General features: G+C 37.5%; 1 protein-coding gene and 1 long non-coding RNA gene across 5 annotated transcripts in view; one reads left to right on the top strand and one right to left on the bottom strand.

The window, feature by feature from the left end:
• Window positions 1-1,591, top strand: part of LOC125256647 — a 54,839-nt gene extending 53,248 nt beyond the window's left edge. For 2 of the 3 annotated variants that reach the window (XR_007182158.1, XR_007182156.1), the window contains one exon: window positions 1,459-1,511. This is a non-coding gene — a long non-coding RNA (uncharacterized LOC125256647). Of the gene's footprint in view, window positions 1-1,458 lie in introns of all 3 variants that reach the window. The other variant, XR_007182157.1, reaches the window with a different exon arrangement.
• Window positions 223-17,929, bottom strand: part of mdfi (MyoD family inhibitor) — a 30,845-nt gene continuing 13,138 nt past the window's right edge. The window contains exons 3-5 of one of the 2 annotated variants that reach the window (XM_048172817.1): window positions 16,202-16,339; window positions 1,866-2,132; window positions 223-1,753 (exon numbers count right to left, since the gene is read on the bottom strand). In XM_048172817.1, coding sequence (XP_048028774.1) covers window positions 1,500-1,753; window positions 1,866-2,132; window positions 16,202-16,339 — 659 coding nt within the window. In that variant the 3' untranslated portion in view covers window positions 223-1,499. Of the gene's footprint in view, window positions 1,754-1,865; window positions 2,133-16,201; window positions 16,343-17,929 lie in introns of both variants that reach the window. The other variant, XM_048172816.1, reaches the window with a different exon arrangement.

The following is a 17,929-nucleotide window of genomic DNA, read 5'->3' as shown; positions in this document are numbered from 1 at the left end:
TGCGTGTCCGCTGGTCTTTGGAGTAGTGCAGGAAATCTCCACTTAGTTGGAGAAGCGTTTATAAACTCAGTATCTTAAGCAGCACAAACACAGTTAGTAGTCGGCCATTGTTGTTTTGTTTAAGCACACACGCATCGACATCACGTTTTTTTGTAGTTTACACGGAGACAATAATTGTAAAAAAAGAAAACAAAAGATACAACATCAAAAATTACAGATAGATCTCTTTTATCCTGTTCTTTTATTCCATTGTTGTACACTCTTGTCCAGTTAAAAATCCTGCCTACGTCCAGTTTTATTGCAAGCAACAATAGAAACATGTTCTCAAAATGTAAACGATTCAAATCAATGCATTGCTTTTCACCATCTTTCTGTAAGATGATTATGTACTGTTTATGATATGGATTATGGTTGTTGATTCTCAAGACTACATCACGTTATGCTGTAGATTTCTTTCTTTTTTTTTTTTTTGGAAAGGAAAAAATAATACTGCTAATGCTAGGCATTTACTACATCAAAAAAAAAAAAAAAAAAAATAGGTAGATATGTAAAACTAACATTTAAATTCACACAAAACAGATTTAAATGGAAAGTTTTGGAATTACAAGACAGATATTTCACATTTGGAAAACAAAACAAAATGGAGCAATTCACAACGGTTTACAGTATAATATTCCAGTATGCAAGAAGATTGATTGATGAAGTGAAAATGCTAGAAAGAGTGAGGATAAAAACATCACAGGACCAAATGTAGAGACTGTCAGGATTCTCTTCACGTTTATATACAATCTATGATACAACTGTAATATGGCACCATATATTAAATACACACATCTTTCTCCCAACTCGCATACATCTATGAGTTTCACACTCACAGTTTATGGCTTTTGTAATCCTCAAAGGACTACACCAGTGTACTACAGTAAATGTGCGTACTGAGAGGTGATATTTGGGATTACCATTAAAAATAGTGCTAGTCTTGATCATGTATGTGATCTTTGGATACATCTTCCTTAAGAATTCAATGCTGGAATAGTTTTAGGAGACTGCATTGTTTTCTAAAACACATCTGAGTTGCAATTCAAGCTCTTTTATGGTGTGCATTATTGTGGAATTCTTAAACCACTGGATTGTGCATTTATCAAAAGCTTGGCACTAAGACGATTTCAAATAACTAACAAACACTGACATTTACGGATGTTTTTGGACTTTTCCCAGTGGCCTCAATAAGTCTTTTGGATGTATTTGTATTCAGCATCACGCCAATGTAGACTCAACAAAACATTTTAAGCAGAAATCAGTCCAGAAAGAGTTCATATGTATAAAGACTACCGCCAAATAACACCGCTAGTGTACGACAACTAACCCTGCTCCTAGCAAGACAGTTTAAAAGAAAGCTACTAGATTGTAACTCACACTCCAGATCATCGATGTTATTCTTTGCTTGTTTCTTCTCAGGTCTCAAAACAGTGAAAGAGGCAGCACCCCCTATGGGAGTCTCAGGAGGAAAAGCACAGGCCGCAGCATTCCATGCAGATCTCCAGACAGTCTGCAGACTCGCAGCACGCGTCGATGATGCCGCAGTCCATGTCGCAGGGCAGGTCGCAGTCGCCGCACTCCTCTGAAGCGCAGCAGCAGCAGAAGCACGAGTCGTCTGATGCGCAGGAGCCGCAAGTGGCGCAGTCCAGCACGATGTTGCACAGTGTGAGGAACTCACAGAACAGACAGGCCAGGATGCAGTGGACACAGCAATCTGGACGCAGCAAAGAATGTTAGGCACAACAAAAATCTCACTAGCTGGAGATGCTTATCTGTGTCAGTGAAAGAAATGTGTGCAAATGTGTCATGGCTAATGACGGTCTCACCATCCTGAGCCTCTATGGGGATCTGGGAGCTGTTGGATTTGGAGCTACCTTTGCTCCTCTGACTGTTGATGGATGGGTTCGACTGCAGCTTCTTTGGGTTTTTATGGGCTGAGGATGAAGATGAGGATGACGAGGAGGCGGCTCGTGAAAATGTTCCGTTTCTGACCCCGTTGCTGTGTGGCTTGCTGTCTCTCCTCAGCAGCGCTGCCGAGTCGGTCGAGCTAGCTAGCGTGGGGTGTATGGGTGTAGACCGTGCCTGAGGTTGATCTGAGAGAGAGAGAGAGAGAGAAAACAAACAAAAAGGTGAGCAGGGTTATAGCTGGGTTTTATTTCAGCTTTTCTGCTGCTGTGTAATTATTCTCCTTCTGCTGCCTGAGGATGTGTAGAAGAAAAACAGCAGCTGCATATTTGTGGCCAGTAAACTTAGTTAGCATCTTGTTTCTTATAATGGAATTAGACTTTTCGTGACGTGGACCAATCAACTTCCAAAAGAGGGCCTTGGGCAGATTCTTGTGCAATATACCCAAGTAAGAACTCGACTGTACAGAATCTTTTTTGTAATTAGCTTTTAATCCTAAATCTAACATATTACCCCTAAGACAGCCATTACCCCAGTCTTCAGTGTCACACGATCCTTCAGAAATTATACTAATATGCTGATTTTATGCTCAAGAAACTTTTATTATCATCAATGTTGAAAACAGTTAACATTCTTGTGGAAACTGTGATGCTTTTTTCAGGATTATAATGAATATAAAGTTGGAACAGCATTTATTTCTTGTGTGACATTATTGTCTATACTGTCACTTTTGATCATTTTAAAACATCTTTGTCAAATAAAAGGACTAATTTATATTTTATATATTATATATATATATATATATTTAAAAAAAAAACTTAGTGACACTAAGCGTAGTAACGCGTATATCTCAATGTTTCTGAATTTGTGCTTTTAAAGGTGCAATAGGTAATAATTTTGTCCGCTAGAGGTCACTAGAAGCCTATTCAAAACAAAGGCGTAGCTTAATGACGTCAAGTTTGAGAGCGGAAATCTTGGGACATGTGGTCTCCACCTCAAGCAGAGCAGGACCGAGTTTTGTAGGAGCTGAACGAGGCCGCTGGAGCGATTGCGCAACACACACCGTGAGCAGCAGAACTTTTATTATGTCACAGTCGCCGGCGCTGCTTCCGCTTTTCCGGTCATGAGTATGAGGAAATGCAGCTCTGTTTATCATGTACATTTGAGTGTGTTGAAAATGATGTTATGACATTACTCTGTGCGTTCGCTCGGCGGCTGCTGTGAGACACTTGTTTGAGACACACTGCAGTAAGATAGATCGATTTTAGAATATCATATTAAATGCTGGATGGCTTGTGTTGATAAATAGCATGCAATTCATTTTAAAACGTATTGTATGATGGAGAAAATTATGTATTACCGTTACTAAAACTAAAGCTGCATCTGATTACAAAATAGTGTTTTTCTCTGAGGCATGGTAAAGCATGGTACTCGCAAAAAAAATCAAGAAAATTTATTTAAACAATAAGACTAAACATGTTGAGCTATATAACAACAATTCGTTTTCTGTCTATAAATATATCAAAACAGTGTCACAGTTCCCTTCGTTCCTGGACTCCACTTCCCATCATCCTCCTTGTGTCATCACCTGCACTCACTTCCTTGTCATCTCCCCATCTTCACTCATCACCTGCACCTGTTCTGTTCTATTGTTAGCATATGTGTGTTTTGGTTGTTTTCTCTCCTTCGTTTGATTAAATACCCTGTTTTGTGGAAGTCCTTGTACGCCTCATCTCTACAGCAACCATAACCGTAACAAACAGATGTTCCCTTGTCTATTAAAACGTGTAATATATTAAAGCGTCTTTGGTGTTTGCATGGTTTCTACAAAATAAAACCGGAAACCGAGGCAGACCGAGGGTAACGCGGGTATGACGCAATTGACAGGCGACTCCTCACACGTCCCGGAGCCTTGGTTAAAATTGCAATTTTTTCACGAATTACAAATAGTTGGAAACTTTTGGGATATTGTAAGTAATCAAGTGAACAAAATATATAACACTGGCCTAGTGGTTTTTGGATATTTTACTGCAAAAATATTACATATTGCACCTTTAACAGTTTATAAATTAACAGTAACTTTGACAGTATTTCATATTTCAAATATAAATGTATATAAATATGCATTTAATATTTAAATATTTTATATTTTACTAAAACAGTATTATTATTATTATCATTATTACACAATATTATATATTGGTACTTGAGTATACAATTTAAGAAAAAAATTTGAAGTTTGAACCGATTCGTAGAAGTGAAAGATACCAACTCATTTACAACTATTTCAGAGACTATTAAAACATATGTCATACTAATTAGATCACAAAACTAGTCTAATGAGTCTTTAGGAAACTCAATGAGCATATAAAAAGCACATTAAAAGCACAATGTTTCTTAATTTTATATCACAAACAAAACCAGTGAATTCAATTTATTACCCGGTCTTAGTTTTGTCAACAGGTCACTCACAGAAGGAAACAAAGGGCAAGATCGACAGATTTACACCAAAGTGGGGTTTGTTTCTGGGAAAGAGCCTTCAGTAGGGACAGGGGTCCTGACGGGAAGAGCACATGTGTTTACAATATTCGCTTGGTGCTTGCTGGTCTGCAGTAAGCATTGGGTCTAGACTGTTTATATGACTAGACACAATGATATGGCTCATGTTTGAGATTCACTTTCTTAGTTACTCTATCATGTTCATCTATAGTTTGTTTACTCATAATGTTTCCTTTCAGTTTTTGGTTGTGTATCATTTCAATCTGATGGCTTTCCCCCCAACCATCTTCAAAGCACCAAGAAGAAAAAGTCCAAAGCAAACAGACAAGCAAACAAACAAAGAAACATGAATTAATAAACCGAGATCAAGAGACCAGAATTGATTTGCATATCATTGCTTCAGAGTTGCAAGAAGAGTACACAAAGGAACAAATAAACAACATGAGATCACCGCTACGCTTCGTTTCCCACAGAGAGCAAATGACAAGACAACATACACAAATCAAGCATCGAAGCAGAAGTTGCAGGAAACATTTCTGTGTGCCTTGAAAATGAAAAATAAATAAAACCACAGATGTCTAGTGGTTCAAATAATAGAGATTTTAACAGTATAGCTTTAATATAACAAATGCAATAATCAGGTTCTACAGTAAATAGTCTAAAAGTTCAGATGACAAGAATAGCAACAACTTTGTCTACTGTATTTTCCGGAATACAAGTTACATTTTTATCATCTGAAATGAGCTGCTATTTATATTCCAAAGCACGCATAATGTCAAGCACCTAAAACGTGCAAAGTGCATGTGAGCCAGAGTTTATTTGTGTAGTGCATTTCCCGCATGCTGGTAGTTTAAAATACCATGTTTATAGTTTTTGTAAAATTTTGTTTCATTTACTGGTATATTACATTATTTCTAAATGTAATAATTAAAAACTTGTCTGCGACTGGGTCTGTTTTTTTCTCTTAAAGGGATAGTTCACCCAAAAATGGAAATTATCACATGATTTACTCACCCTCAAGCCATCCTAGGTGTATATGACTATCTTCTCTCAGGCAAACACAATTGGAGATATATTAAAATATATCCTGGCTCTTCCAAGCTTTATTATGGTAGAGAAGGTTGAAGCCCAAAAAAGTACATCCATCCATCATAAAAGTAATCCATACAGCTCCAGGGGGTTAATAAAGGCCTTCTGAAGCGAAGCGATGGGTTTTTGTAAGAAAAATACCCATATTTAAAACTATAATAACTAGCTTCCGTTCCGGCAGACGGCCGTACGCATCGATTTATGGCAAAAGAGTAACCCCTGACCCTACGTATGACGCATTGAAGAACGCTGAAGCGCAAAGGATAGAGGCAAAACAAAACACCAGTCTGAAAATGAGAATTTTTAAGGAGAAATGTCAGAGGATTTTGATATAAGAGAAGGAGAGATTGAGTTTGTTGCCCAGCCTTATTTGTTTGAACCGCGAGAGGTGTCTAAGCTTACGATACTCCTACATCCTGCGTCACATCAGAGATTATCCTTGTGGGGTGAATCGATGTGTACGGCCATCTGCCAGAAGCTAGCTATTATAGTTAATAAAGTTTTAAATATGGATGATTTTCTTAGAAAAACCAATCGCTCGCTTCAGAACCCTGGAACCGTGGATCACTTTTATGATGGATGAATGCACTTTTTTGGGCTTCAAAATCTCAGACCCCCTTCACTACCATTATAAAACTTTGAAGAGCCAGGATATTTTTTAATATAACTCCGATTGTGTTTGTTGGAAAGAACATAGTCATATACACCTAGGAAGGCTTGAGGGCGAGTAAATCATGAGCTAATTTTCATTTTTGGGTGAACTATCCCTTTAATGCATGCATTTCAACCTGATGTGATAGTATAGTCATGTGCAACTTATTTTCCAAAAAATACTATATCTGCAAGCTTTCTGACTTCAGCCACTCTCTCTAAATTGAATGTCTCGTAAAAGTCAGAAACATTTTTCGAGCCGATTAAAAATAAATGTTTCGTTTCAGGCATAGGCACTGATTAAACAAATACTCAATTAAGCTCTTGAATCTGGGCACCGTATGGAGGACAACTGTTTGAAAAGAGAACCGCAATCCACGCAGCCTGCCATCAAAAAAAAAAGGACGCGTACAGCGATACGCCGCGGTGCAGCCAGATCAGGGTAAAGAAAACAAAAGGAGAGGCATATCAGCTAAGTTATGACTAACGTTATGATTACAACGTCAGTCTTTTTTTTTGTGCTGGGTGTAAGGATGAGGCCAAACGTTTGGCGTTCTGAAGTTCAGACACCATCTCCCTGTGAGTTTACAGCCTACAAATGTTCTAGTGTTCCTCCACAAACTGCTTGTGGAGTTGACTTTGGCAAGCGGTCCACAGCACTTCGTATATTTTACTCTTGAGCACCGCAAAAGACTAATTATTCTGGAAGAAAGAAAAACTATGTGAACTGCAGCCTTCAGAGCCAAAGGAAATAAACCCCCAAAACAGAGAAAGGCTAAATGGACCTTTTACGTGAAATGTTTTGTTATATTTTTTCTGTGAATGATGATAGTATTTAATCCTATCCTTTTGCTGCAATAAACATTTTCTTGACCTTAACGCATGTTTCAGGTCATATGAGAAACGACTGAATGGAATATTAAGAAGAAAAAAAAAAAAAAAAGAGCAAGAGTTCATAGAAAGAGGTCTGGTGCCCATGCGGAGGCATGTGGACTCTGTGAAGTCCAGGAAAAACATACACAAACACACCTCGTTCTATTCACAGAGTCTGACGCTCGAAGGTCTAGAAGAACTGGCAATCAGCTACATTAGATAATGGCTGAGCGGACATATGCCCACAGTGTGCTGGTGTTGGAGCCTGGCCGAGCAAATCCACTCTGATTGGATATTTTGCCGTTTCAAACATTACTCCAGATGTTGAGTTTGTTATAAAGAAAAAAAAAAGATAACTTTATATGAAGTGCATTAAAAATAAGTCTATGAAAATACTAAACGCCAGTTCCTTCTTTCCATCGGGTAAACATCACCTTTGAGTCCATATGTTCAGTGTTAGATTGAGTGTTTATAATGAACTTCCACCCGCATTGTTTGCCAAGCTTTAATGTGTATTATATTGAGTTTGCCAGCTCTTGTTGGAGGATCAGCCCTTCAAAAACAGCTACAGTTCTCCCTGGATTTACATCTGACATTTTGAAGCTGTGATGTGTGATTCTTTGTGATTCTCTCATACACAAAGACAGAAACCCTGAAATACTTTGTCTACATCACCACCAGCTGCTGTGGTCTGGCATCTACATTATACATTACCATTCAAATGTTTGGGGTAAAAGTTTTTTTTAAAAAATGAATTAATACTTCTATTCAGAAAGGATGCAATAAACTGATCAAATGTGACAGTAAAGAAATTATAATGTTAGAAAAGATTTATATTTCAAATAAATGCTGTTCTTTTGAATTTTGTTTATCAAAGTATCCTGAAAAGCCACATGTAAAAATATTAAGCAGAAAACCCGTTTTCACCATTTATAATAAGAAATATTTCTTGTGCACCAAATCAGAATATTAGAATGATTTTTGAAGGATCACGTGACTCGGAAGACTGGATTAATGGCTGATGAAAATTCAGCTTTGTCATTTTAGGAATAAGTTACATTTTAAAACAGATTCAAATACAAAACAGTTATTTTAAATTGTAATACTATTTAACAATATTACTGTTTTACTGTATTTTTCATCAAATAACAGTGTTCAATATAGCATTTACTAAATATTGTGTCTGATTATCGATATTAACCAAATACTACTTTGGGTTTAAAAATTGGCACAGTTCATTTGTACATTATTTTCTAAATCAGAGTATGTAGTTCCACTTAGTAGTATTCAATAAATAGCTGGATATTGTCATAGGACTGTAAAATAAGTTACACTAAAACTCAAATGATTCTATCACAGTGTATAAATACAGTGTTATTACATGTATAATGAAAGCTAATGTATGAAATGAACGTCTCACTCTTTTGTAAGGGTATAAGAGTACGTATCTTTAAACAAAATGGCTCAGTGAGAAGATGAATAATATAACTTCTTAGACAATGGCTTTTCAAATCTAGCGAGGGACAAATGAAACCAAGAAAGATTAAAACTTAAGTCTTGACATACTCTTAAGAAATGGTTTTACAGAAACACATTGTTTTCTCTTGTGACTCATCCAAACTCACAATTAAAGGGTCTATTTCAAGGTTAAATAGAAGCATTAGTGGCTCTCAGAACAGCACTGTATTGTACACTGCTTGAGTTACACCCACAGCATTTCAAACTTTTTTGACCTAAATAAAAGTGCACACGCGGTTAAAGGGTGTAAACATATTCAAAGACCACTGGGCATTTTTTTTGGGAAAGTTGGTGGTCAGGAATTGAATCCATAATAACATGGGGCATATTTGTGTTATCCTGTGTTGCAGTTTTTGGATGAGGTATTTGAATCAGGGATGTTACTTTGTTTGTGTGCATTTGTGTTTAGAGCAGTAAACAGGCAGCGTCAGTCGGTCTCCTGGGCATCTGCCAGAAAGACAGAAAGTTTTTACAGAAGCCAGAAGTTTCTCTTCTGAGAATCAGAGGGCAAAAACTATGACACTCTTTGTGCTTTAGCATTCAAAATAAAGTGCATCAACATGCATACGCCTACACACGTGACCTACTCACGAACATTTCAAAGCTTTGATACACTGACATATATGCGTTTACTTACTGAACACACAGACCTAGTCAGGATGATGGAGAATGGATCATTGTTGCTATACGTTTTGAGTAAATAGATACTAAAAAAAGACAGGCTGCCACCTACCATCAATTTTCATCATTTACCACGTACCTAAAAGTCACATAACACCAGAAAACAAGGAGAGATGGGCAGAGTGAGTGTCAAGAAGCTGATGATAAATGACAGGAAGAAATCAAAGGGGAAACAATTCTTTAGAAGAGGCAGAATGTCTCTCTTATCCTTAAATAGTCTTCTGCTGCTAAAATAATTGTTTGTTTGTGTATTACACTGCAGTCTGAAACCATCTGTGGGTGTGAACACAGGCAAAAGGTGAATCATCCTCAGGTTGCTTATAAAAGTATTTTTTTTTTTTTTTATAAAATTTACTTTTTATTAAAATATCAATGTATGATATTTATTAAATACTTATTATTTAAAAATATAACATTTCATATCAATGTATTTTCTATTAATCTACTGCACAAAGGTAATAAACATCCAAGTGTTATTTCTTTCCTAAACCAATTTATCCCAAATCATCCATTTACTGTAGCATAAGGTCCAACAGCTCTCAGCATCACCTATTCTGTCCTTGTCTAAAATGCACAATTTAGCCCTGAGATGTCAAGTTTCTTTAGGGGTCTAGAATCACTCAGGACCCATATCATCTGAACACAAGCCTCTCTGGTCCCCTGAGACCCCTAGACGTCAGCTGCATTATCTCAGATTCCCTGCCCAGGGCCCCAGGCTTCCCGTAACACCTCATTTAAAGTCCCCCGTTGCCCCAAACAGCCGTGAGTAACACCACCTTCTGTTTTAAACCCACAGGGCCGCAGAAGCCAGTGAGTCAGCAATTTCTCATTAATACAAAATGAAAACACAAACACAAGAAATCTTCAAGATCAACAAACTATTAAATCTTCAAGAGCAACAAACTATTAAATGCATAAATTATCATCTTTTCTTAGAAATTATGTGTAGAACAGATGGAGTCTCACACCAGTTTGATGGAAATCCCCCTACTTTCTAAAGAAGGATGTCTTTTGTCAAAGCTGAAAAGAAAAAGAAAACATCCAAATGTGGCAGGGGATAAATGATACAGCTCTTTGAGAAGCAGAGCCAGATTTTACAGGGTGGCATCAAAAAAAAAAAACAGCATACAGTAGGTTCACAAGAGAGAGACCAAGTAGTCTTTAATCCCGTTCTGCCTGAGCTCATTTCAATGACAATCTCCAGCGATGAAGACTCTAATCAGAGAATTTTAAAGCTGTAATTTAAGCCAGCATTTCCCCCCTCTTCCTTTAAGACGTTTATTTCCCCTGATGCCGGCCCCTCAGAACTCTGATAATAGATGATGCGATGAGTGAGACACAGGAACTGAGCTTTAAGCCCTGCTGAAGCTGAAAATTTCACTGAAAAAGCCAGAATAGGACAGAGAGAGGTGGGATATGCAATGAGACTATTCTCTGACCAAATTCAATTCTTATCAAGCCATCTCTTCATCTCAGAAGCAGTTTTCCCTGTCTTTACATTATATGGCCTTCCCTAGTCATCATTTTCCTAGTTGGCGTTCTGACAATCAGGAGAGCAGTAAGTTCAAGCAATAGATTCAGAGGGAATGTATTGAAAAAATAAATATCTTGAAGGGCTTCTGCTGATGTATGAGGGAGAGGAGTGAGTGTATTGATGGTCTTTAAGTATGCGTATACTCTAAACAAACAAAACACTAGAGTCTAGACTGTCAGTACTGATTACAGTCATTATGTGATTTTATCATACATGGAGAGTTTAAAACCAGACTTCATAGGCAGAATATGCATTTTCCTAGAGAAAATTCTTTAAATTCATCCCAGGGCTCAATAATAAAGATGACCCAGTAGTCCAGGGCCAATGGTGAGATTCCAGTCCAGTTGCCTTTCATTGAATTGGTTTTGGAACAAAAGAACTCATCTTACGTAGGGTGACCATTCGTTCACTTTTTCCTGGACATGTCCTCTTTTTGGACCTAAAAAAAAAAAAAAAAATTCGTCCAGATGGGATTTTTAAATCGCCCAAAATGTCCGGAATTCACACTCGGCTGGTTGGTCCAGTTATGCCATCCCATTGCAAAGTCACATATGTCTTTTTTTATGTGCATCATGGAAGTTATTTGGTAAAAGTGTTTCCATCGTAGATAAAGTGTTTATGTTTTCCTGTCACATAAAAATTTGAGCGCATATGTTTATTTTATGTGCATTTTTAGAATTCATGCGCATCTTGGTATTTCCATCTAGCGTTTTTTCATGCAATATCCCAAAATGTGCATAAAATAGGTGGATGGAAACATAGCAGGGGCTTCTGTGTACACAATACAACTTTAAACATGTCTTACAAAGACTTTCATGCCTACTTGTACAATTTCTACTTGCACAATTCTTGTACAATTTCTACAGTCGATCTTCAGGAAAGTATACCAGAGAACACAAGTGGAATGAAATTTTCTAAATATTTTTTAATATTATTTTCGCCTATGGCCATGAAAAGAAACAGTGTCATGTAAAAGGTGCCAAACTATTTTTTTATGTTTGTTATTATTGAAAAGTTGAATGGGAAAAAAGTTGAATGGAAAGAATGTATTACAGTTCAATAACACAGTTGCATGGTTGTGAACACATTTGTCAAGTATTTAGGCACTCTCCCCCACCCAAACTTTCTCAAAGAATGCGTTCACACAGGGTCAGGAGAAATCATCCTAATTATTAAAGGGCTTTCTTCAGACCAATTAGTCAGATTTTCTGCAAGGCCTTAAATACATTAACCTTGAATTAAGTGTATTTTAATGCAAATGTTGGAAAGTAAATTAGACACTATAACTAGATCATGCTGGAAATATTCAAGATAAGTTTAAACCTTCTTATGCCAAAAAACAGCAAGCACTGTGAGCGAGCATTTTTGAAAAGACAACCAACAAATGGTTTTGTAAAAGCAATCTACACTTACATGACATCAACACAGACTCTGCTAAAGGACCTGAACCTGAACCCATGTTTTCACTCTCTTTTTCATTTCTCACTCACACTAGACACAGATCCAAAGTAGGAAAGTGAATTTAACAGCCCTTTCTGCACTCTCACAGCCTGTCAAAGGCATTCAGTCTAGACACGCATACAACATCCATGACATCATCGCCTTGAACCATGCTGAATCTTCAAACTTCTGTTTTCAACAAAAGCTGTTGATTTCTGCTCGTCACCAAAAAATTAAACTTGCTACGTCACTGTTGAGAAGCAGAAATTTAGTTATATGCAGAAAAAAAAAAAAAAAATCAATAAAAAAGAAAAGATAAATAAGCAACCGACAGCTTCAAAGCACACATGGATCCATAAAGCATTGCACGCTCCTTATAAAGCTGATGATGCAATAGTGTTTAACATTTTACGAGTCCCAAATAGGCACATCTCACGGGTCCATCTGCAAATAAATCAAGACGCGTCGCGGGAGACACTTTGCGGGGAAAAAGTTGGGTGGAACTGTACATTTGGTCCTTTCTGTTATGCAATCGTAATGCTGCCATTTTTATGGGCATTTTAAAAAATGTGCAGGGGATGAACAGCCAAGAAATGCAGGATGCATAATCTCCTTTTTATGTTTTCTTCTTGCTGATGCAGAACACCAGGTCTTCATGGGGTCTTAAACACTCGATCCTCTGGCCAAGTGTTTACACGAATCAGCCTGTAGAGAGTCTCCGCTGCACTCTGGCCAGCTCATTACTGGGAACTTTTAGACAGGTAAAGTTGTTCCGTCACACTAAATCTGCACATTATGACTGCACCAAGGTGTGACAGATTTGTAGGAGTGGGCTGACATGAGCTACACTTTTGGTATGCCATATGAGAAGTCGACGTCCACCGAGTTAGCGTGGTCACATTCCACATGCCCATTAAACACATGCCTTCAAGACCATTCAATTTACGTGAACGTAATTAACTGTTGCTAGACTGTGAAGAGACAATGAAAAGTCTCCCCAAGAATTTCTACACTCCCAACCACCGCAACCCATTTTGTTTTTAGTTGGTGCCTTGGTTTCCTGCGAGATAAAGTCTAGCTGGTTGCATGCTTAGATGTGCTGTAAGGGTCTTTAGGAGGAGGTGAAGGTGAGAGAGCCCGGATGCAGCCGCCCCAGCACAATTATTCCTGTAAATAAGCAGCAGTAGGTGTCTGGAATGTGTCAGCACACCAACTCGGGCTGGACAACCAGAGCACGACCTCACCTACCACACACACACAGTGAGGGCCTGTCCTTAGCATACTTTCTCTCAGTAAGTTTCTCATAACTTGTGACTGTGCAAACACACTCACGGCTGTGACAGTCTCTTAGGGGTCCTGCACGGATCTATTTATTATCATGGAATAACATTTACGGGAAGTCACTGTCAGCTTTTTTCCCCAGCTATAACTGGTAAAAGTAACAGTATGAAGAGGCTAAGTTAAGGCTTTTATGACTTTTTTATGGCTTTTATAAAAAAAATTTTTATAGCATCCTATATCACATAATTGAGTTAAATGCAAATGTAAAATTTGGTTTAGGAACAGCAAAAAAAAAAAAAAAAAAAAAAATTCTATTTCAAATAAATGTTGTTCTTCCGAATTTTTATTCATCAAAGAATCCTGAAATGAAATCACAGTTTCCAAAAGTATTAATCAGCACAACTGTTTTCAACATTGGTAATAAGCACTAAATCAGCATATTAGAATGATATGATTTCTGAAGTATCATGTGACTAACTGGAGTACATACTGCTGAAAAATGCACTGGAATAAATTACATTTTAAAATATATTAAACTGTGAATATTTTACAATATTTACTGTATTTTTGAACAAATAAATACAGCTTTGAGCTAAGAGACCTTTAAAAAATCTTACCAAGCCCAAACTGTTTTTGAATTGTTAATGAATGTAAGCAACAAAATGAAATTCAACACCTCTTCATTATTATTATTATTATTATTATTATTTACTTTAACATAACAAAACACTAAAACAGTGACCTCAGATCACAATAAGTACATTCATACATTCATAAGTTCATGTTGCCTTCCAAGGTTTTGCAAAAAGGTATATGTAAAATACCTATATACTTAATAAAATGGGGTCCATGTCTGATAAAACATCCATTTTCCCTTTTCACCAGAAGGTAATATATTGCAGTGAAAGAAAATCAACTATCACTTTATGCCGTTGTAGCACTGGATCAGAGGTGCATTTAAGAAAACTGCTCTTTCAACACCTCTTAAGAACAAAATTTGGTTTTGGGACATGTTCTGCTGTGCATTTTTGCACCATCCATGTTTGGTCATTCTCGCATCTGAATCTATATATCTACGACGGTATAGCTAAATCTCCACCGGTCACACATTTCTACCATTGCATGGTATATACTGGTATATATACCACTTAGCCCTATTATACTTCAAATAAATTGACATCATACTAATCCAAAATCCCATGTTTAATGTGAAAAGTTAGATGAAAGACCATGTAACACTATCACCAATATATGCTTTGGAGGGCAGTAAGAAAGTTGGCGTTGACTGCCAAAAGAACACTGCTATAATTCACCTGGCACTGTTTCCAAGGCAACATCACAACAATAGCAGCTAGCTACCTCCAAAAATATCAAATCTCAGTTGTAAATAAGGCAAGTATGGGCCATTTCACGCACCTCTTAACCAACTTCAGCTGACATGAAGCAAGCCTCAGCCATTGTCCTGCCAAAGTGAATCTATGTCTGGGTTCTTACAGCAATATTTTTTGTACCGTACTGTTTTATGAATTGATTTAATACACTGAGTTGTAGATACACACAAACACAGCTGTGTGTGTGATTAGTCAGTGTGCTCATTATGTGTATGCAGTTATTTCAGGTTATGGGTGGATAGGCTGTCTCAGCAGGACTGGTACTGGTGTGACTCAATAACAGGACATATCCACAATCTACCCTTTAGTCAGAGGACTTAGTCACAGCCTACTGACTAGTACACACCCAGTCTACATCTACACACTACGGACTCAGCACCGGTACACGCATCCCTCCTTCATCTCCAGAACATTCATTGCTCAAGATTTTATGAGCAGTCAGAGCCGTGGCCCTGAAGTTAGTGTACTTACACTGACATATTGTGCTGAGGCTCTCAAATAGGAGAGGGGTTGAATTCACAAAACATTCTTAAGAATAAAATTCTTCTTAACTGCAATTTTCTTCAGAGAAAAACTTAAGAATATTTTGTACTTCCAAAAATACTCAAGAATCTTCTAAAGATAAACTTAAAACGTTAGTTCACCTAAAAATGAAAATTATCCCATGATTTAATCACCCTCAAGCCATCCTAGGTGTATATGAATTTCTTCTTTCAGACGAACACAATCGGAGATATATTTAAAAAATATCCTTGCTGGGTGGGGGGCACATTTTGAAGCCAAAAAAAAAAAAAAAAAAAGTACCCCTCCATCATAAAAGATATCAAAACACTAGTCATGAATTAGAAGTCTAAAACACTATTTTTTAAAGTGAAATTTTATTTTATGCAGACATTTTATTAATATTATTCTTATTCTTATCTGTAGGAAGTGCAAAAAGATGGCCTTTGATGTGTTTTTCATTGAGTTGATCAGCGAGTCTTTAGCAAGAACCACTATACAATAGACAGGTAACACCAAAGCCTTTCATTTTGATCCCATTACCCACATAATTTCCTGTCCTATAAAAAAGGCAATACAAAAACATTTCACTGACAAATCCAAGTTCACCAAATTCTCTTAGAACAGAGACCTTAACATCTCTGTCCCTCTGGCAAGTGTCTCACCCTTAAGTCCTAATTTCCTCATTTTATGGTTTTCATCATTTTATTAGTTTCCATAACAATGCAACAAACATACCAAGCACAAACAAACTGTGAAGGGTCTGCTGGGTAACATAGTCCAATTGTTTCATGCTTACATATTATGCTTTTGCCAGGACTGCTGGTGAGGTCTGGTTGGGACAGGCTGTTGTTGTTGTTGCCATTCTCCACGTCTCCTGTCTTTTCCATGGGTGGAGTGTTTGAATTCTGTGCTGTCTGCTCACCGGTTTCATTCCCTTCTGAGGCCAAAAAACACAAACAAGGAGGAGAGAGAAAGAATATAAAAGTTACACAGAGATTACACAAAGCGTTGCTTTCAGATCTATTTCTAAAGTGTCTTGATGCAACAACAGTACAATGTGGATGCTCAGTTTGTGTTTATATTTGCACCAGCTATTTTGCTAGATCATCACTTTACGCGCGCTGTATTTGGTGTGCTTTGCTCACATATCTGTGAAAGCGCATTCATGCGGTCAGCAGCATGTGTTTGTGTGTGCGTGTTTTATAAGTTAGCGCTGGAGCCAAGTGGTCTTATTATGTGGCCTGGTAATTATACAGGACTGTCTGAAAAGGCTAGAGCAGCATGACATCAAAGAGGGTCAGGACTGGGTCTTAGCAAGGAGAAGCGCTGTGTTTAGCTGTGCTGAGTACAACTGAGCTCTGCTCCTTCCTGGCCTCTGTCCCATACCTACCCAAATGGAAGCCAGCTGGGCTTTACTGGCTGTCTGATAAACACAGCATCTCTTGTGGAACATCAGTCCATTGCTTTCCGTTTATTTCCTTTAGTGACTCTCTGCCTTTTATCTTGGCAGGCTCCAGTTTCTACCTTTTTTTGTGTGATTGTGTGAGTGTGTTGAGGGATTTTTATTCCTTTTTCCTTATCTCGTAATTTTGTGGACAAGAGGATCGCTTTTTACAGAAATGACCTAGCCAGGGATGAGTCAAGATGGCATTTTAATTGAATAGTAATCCAATGAATGACTATTAGGCAGTTTGCATAAAATATATAAGCTTGTTTCCGCCACTATATAAAAAAAAAAAAACAAAAAAAACTTGTGACTTTTTCCTCTCACAATTCGGACTTTTTTTTCTCACAACTGCGAGTAGGGCTGCACGATTATGACAAAAATCATAATTGTTGATTATTCCCTTGAAATTTTAATTGCGATTATTAATTACGATAAAAAAGTCAGCATATGCATGGTATAATAATAGGGGCTTTTGCCACCAGTGTGGTTCCCCAAGAACTAATGTTCATGTCCACTAGGGCCTGAAGTGACGTAAACTGTGCTTGTTGTTGTTACTTTTATTTTGACGGTGCAGAGAACAATTCAGACAGATCCTGAGCACACAAGTATTCCGTAAAGTATTCCGTCTTCATTAGTTGACAATCTGTTTAACAGTCCTGTCTAAAACGTTATTAGATAGAACTATTATATAAAGAAAGTAGACAGCATATGAAATAGTATTAGCTTTTGCTGTGCCTGTGTGGTTCATGCCCAATGTCGCTAGCTTAGCAGAAATACATAATCATGTTTCGCTTGGTTTGCTCAGTCGCCCTGGATTTTCTCCTTAGCGTACGGTTCAGAGGTCCATCTATCACTGTTTTCCATGTTTGTAGAGTTAGTTCGTGGAGTAAATATATAGGCTGTGTGCACGGCTTTTTAAAAATGGTGGTTTCTGGTGTTTCGTGTGCGTTCGACATATCACCGTACATTTACGTCACTGGTAGCTCCTTTTGTGCTGAGTTAGACCTTTTACATTCTGAAGTAGTCGTGATTCGCCTCTCACAACGTGACATGCTCATAACACAACTCTTAAACACA

The sequence above is a fragment of the Megalobrama amblycephala genome, linkage group LG21 (assembly GCF_018812025.1).
Source record: "Megalobrama amblycephala isolate DHTTF-2021 linkage group LG21, ASM1881202v1, whole genome shotgun sequence".
NCBI classification, from domain to species: domain Eukaryota; kingdom Metazoa; phylum Chordata; class Actinopteri; order Cypriniformes; family Xenocyprididae; genus Megalobrama; species Megalobrama amblycephala.
The sequence above is the reverse complement of the archived record's forward strand: the minus strand, read 5'-3'. Positions and strand labels throughout refer to the sequence as shown.